The sequence below is a fragment of the Gossypium hirsutum genome, chromosome A07, assembly GCF_007990345.1.
Source record: "Gossypium hirsutum isolate 1008001.06 chromosome A07, Gossypium_hirsutum_v2.1, whole genome shotgun sequence".
NCBI classification, from domain to species: Eukaryota; Viridiplantae; Streptophyta; class Magnoliopsida; order Malvales; family Malvaceae; genus Gossypium; species Gossypium hirsutum.
The window spans coordinates 81,898,407-81,901,897 of NC_053430.1; the positions used below are offsets into that span (position 1 = coordinate 81,898,407).

At 28.1% G+C, this 3,491-nt stretch overlaps 1 protein-coding gene and 1 long non-coding RNA gene across 2 annotated transcripts; one reads left to right on the forward strand and one right to left on the reverse strand.

Moving 5' to 3' along the window:
• The first annotated feature begins 225 nt into the window (after positions 1-225).
• LOC107955294 (basic leucine zipper 43) lies at positions 226-1,116 on the forward strand. Its single transcript, XM_016891029.2, has one exon. The coding sequence runs from the start codon at positions 496-498 to the stop codon at positions 1,033-1,035; it is 540 nt and encodes a 179-aa protein (XP_016746518.1). The 5' UTR covers positions 226-495; the 3' UTR covers positions 1,036-1,116.
• A 119-nt stretch (positions 1,117-1,235) lies between these two features.
• On the reverse strand, positions 1,236-2,697 carry LOC121231883 (uncharacterized). The gene is made up of 2 exons (XR_005930036.1): positions 2,405-2,697; positions 1,236-1,578 (listed from the first exon to the last, which is right to left on the reverse strand). It is a non-coding gene; the product is annotated as an uncharacterized lncRNA (long non-coding RNA).
• Positions 2,698-3,491: the final 794 nt, after the last annotated feature.

A 3,491-nucleotide genomic window follows, 5' to 3' on the forward strand; every position in this document is an offset into this window, starting at 1 on the left:
CATTTTGGTTGCTTTAGCTAAAAGCTTTTCCCCCAATAAAATAATTATACTCCCCACAACACAATCTCTCTCTATGATGTAAGCATAATTCGATCAGAAAATGATTATCCACAACCCAAATTGCATCCCCTGTTTCATGTATGTGCGCGTGCAATCATGCATGTCAATGAACATCCCCTATATGTACCTTATCTATAATTCCACAATTTTATATATAGTTGGACTCTCCTATATATGCACTCATCAATATACAAAACATGTATCATATATAATGTGAAAGAAAAAAAAAAGTTGTGTTATTAAAATAAAAATACATGATTTGCATGATATGCAATAGGCCTAAGGGTCTTATCGTATTTGCCAAGATTGAGAGCAGCACAAGCTTTTGTTAATCTATAAGAACCTCCTCTCCTCAACCTTCATATCCCCTTTCAACAAGAGCTTAAAATACTTTGCCTTATTGTCATCTTCCAAGATTTATAGTCCCTTATCACCATGCAGCCTAGTGAGGTTTCAGGCATCCAATACCTAGTTCCTTCCAATCCATCCCCATATTCACCCCATTTCAGCATGAATCAGAGCAACAAGCCTGCACTCGACTCGAACCAGTTCTTGAACCCCCTGTATAATTTCTATATCCCTCCTCAAATTCAAGACATCAGTCCCCACTCGTCCTGTATCAGCAGCAATTCGACTTCGGACGAAGCCGATGAGCAACAATTAAGCCTCATCATCGAGAGGAAGCAAAGGAGGATGATATCGAATCGAGAGTCCGCACGTAGGTCACGTATGCGTAAACAAAGGCACCTCGATGAGCTTTGGGCACAGGTAGTTTGGCTCAGGAATGAGAACCACCAGCTGATAGATAAGCTGAATCATGTCTCGGAAAGCCATGACAAGGTCCTTCAAGAGAATACTCAGCTCAAAGAGGAAGCCTCTGAACTTCGTCAGATGCTTTTCGGTATGCGACTGGGTCACCCTAACTCGACTTCGGTTAAGGTGGATGATGTTGCCCTGGAACATGGTTTGTCCTAAAACCTCTTCCATCACACAAATTTTTGGTTCTTCATGATGTAAGAAAATTATGAGAATAACATGTTCTGAGCGTTTAGTTTATGTATCTCTTCTAAACTATTCCCTTTCTTGTTCTTCTTAATCTCTTCCTGTATGCCATTTTACAACCGTTTATGAAAATTAAAAATGGCTACTATAATTTTACCCAAAAGGTAAATAAATAAAGAAAATGAGGAATTTTACTATTGTAACTTTTAAAATTACACGCTCATCATTTCTTAAAGATATATTATGAATTACATGAAGGGAAAAAAATATTTGAGTTGAACCACAAATGAAGTCAGATTTGGAGTAGGAATACCCATCGTCTTCGCATCAATAAGGAGAATCCCAGCAGAAATAGTAATATCCGAATTATTCCACAGAAGCAAGAGTTCGCTTCATAATTTAAAAGTCATAAAGGTAATAAACATAATAACAAGTTTTAGGTAGCAATACCTTTTTAGGTAGCAATACCTCCAAGTTTGAGCAGATGTTAATTATTGGTGTCAAATCCTATATTTGCTTGAAAGAAAAATAACACCCAAAGTTAATTCCTTCAAATTTTTTAAACATCATTATCATTAGTAAAATTTTTAAATTTTCATAAATATATTAATGGCCTAACAAATGTAACATTAATTTATATATATTTTTACTATATTTTATAATATATTTGTTAAAATCTTAACCTAATAACTATGAATGAAATAATTTCATATTTTTAATTGCTTTGCTTTTCTTTTTCTAAGACCAAGAAATTGTGGTATGTAGAAAAAAGTAAACTCCACTAAATGACAAAGAAAATGATAGGAAGATGATACAGAGGAAGTCACTGTAGAATTGTTGACCTCGAGACATTCAGGGTTAAAAAGTTCAATGCTCCATAGAATATAATTAAAAAAATTTTGAAAATATTTTTTTTAGTTTTTTTTAAATTAAATTGAGTCAAATAAAATTTTAGTCTAATTGAATCGAATTAAATTGTTACAATATAATTAATTCTATATGAAAACATATAATAATAAAATAAAATATTTTAATATAATAAATTTAATTCATTAATTAATTTAATTAAGTTTTAAAATTATTATGTTAAAAAAATTTAAAATTTAAAATTTCCTTATATGATTTTTAGATTTTTTTTAGAATTTTATAACTTTTTAAAAATATAAATTTAAAAATTTTTATAAATATTTTGAATTTTAAGAATATTTTAAATTTTTAAAATAATTTTTTTAAAATTTTATTGATAGAGATCAATTATTGCTTATTCATTCTTATCTTTAATGAGTAACAAAATTTCAGTCAGAACATAAACTTTAGATAACCATTAACCATACATTCTTACCTTATTCATCTCCTTTCTCACTCCTCCTACAATACCAAACACTAGAGTTTAAACCCCCACTTCATTGATGATGAAGGTGATAGATGGAATAGCTCAACAAAAGTTTTGGTGAGTAGATTTTACCAGGAAAGAATGAAACATGGTAAAAATTTTGAAGAAAGTGTGTAGAGATTGAAAGAAAATGGAGAGAACTGGAGAAAGTTCTCCACACTTCCGGCCAACCGGTGATGGAAGAAAAAAATGAATGGTTAATGGGTGTTAAATCATTTAAAAATATTCACAAATGGGCTCATGGCCCATGTCCACTATTCAAGTCCAATAAATATCAATTTGAAGTCTATTATTTCCTTACATTAAGTTTGGTTTGATTAGGGTAAATAGAATAGGACTGTAATAAATAAGAATTGTAATTAGTAATTCAATTGTTTGATTCAATGGAATGAAATAGAATTGTAATAGTATTTTTATATTTAATTGAATGGAATAGATGTTGTAATAACATAAAGAAAAAGGCTTAAATGATCAAATTACCCTTAGTAGAAATTTTTTAGGTAGATGATTATTGTTATTGTTATTGTTATTAAATTTTAACAAGATTATTATTAAATATATTTTAATAAAAATAATAATAAATAATTTAATCATATTTTAACATAATTATTATTAAATACAATTTAATGAAATAATATATAATTTAATAACAATTTTAATATAAGTATTATTAAAATATGAATTAATAAAAAATCATAATATATAATATTATAAAAATAATATATACCTTAATTTATTATTTTTAAACTGTTATACATATTTAAGGTACTAAAATATTATTAATGAAACAAATAATTCAATTATCTTCTAAGCTAAAAAGCAAAAAATTAGAAGTAATAAATAGTTTGAGAATTATATTTTACATAAAAACATAAATGTTCATACATTAACAAAAAGTTACATGATGTCATTAGTTTATATGTCACAATCTATATGTTAAATTTTACAACGTCAAAAAGTTACAATAGTATGTGGCATTCTATCATGTCATTATACCATCTAAATGTTACATATACAAAAAATTACCAAAATATCA

Coding starts and splice junctions, on each gene's coding strand:
- LOC107955294 (XM_016891029.2), top strand. CDS start 496: ATGCAGCCTAGTGAGGTTTCAGGCATCCAATACCTAGTTCCTTCCAAT.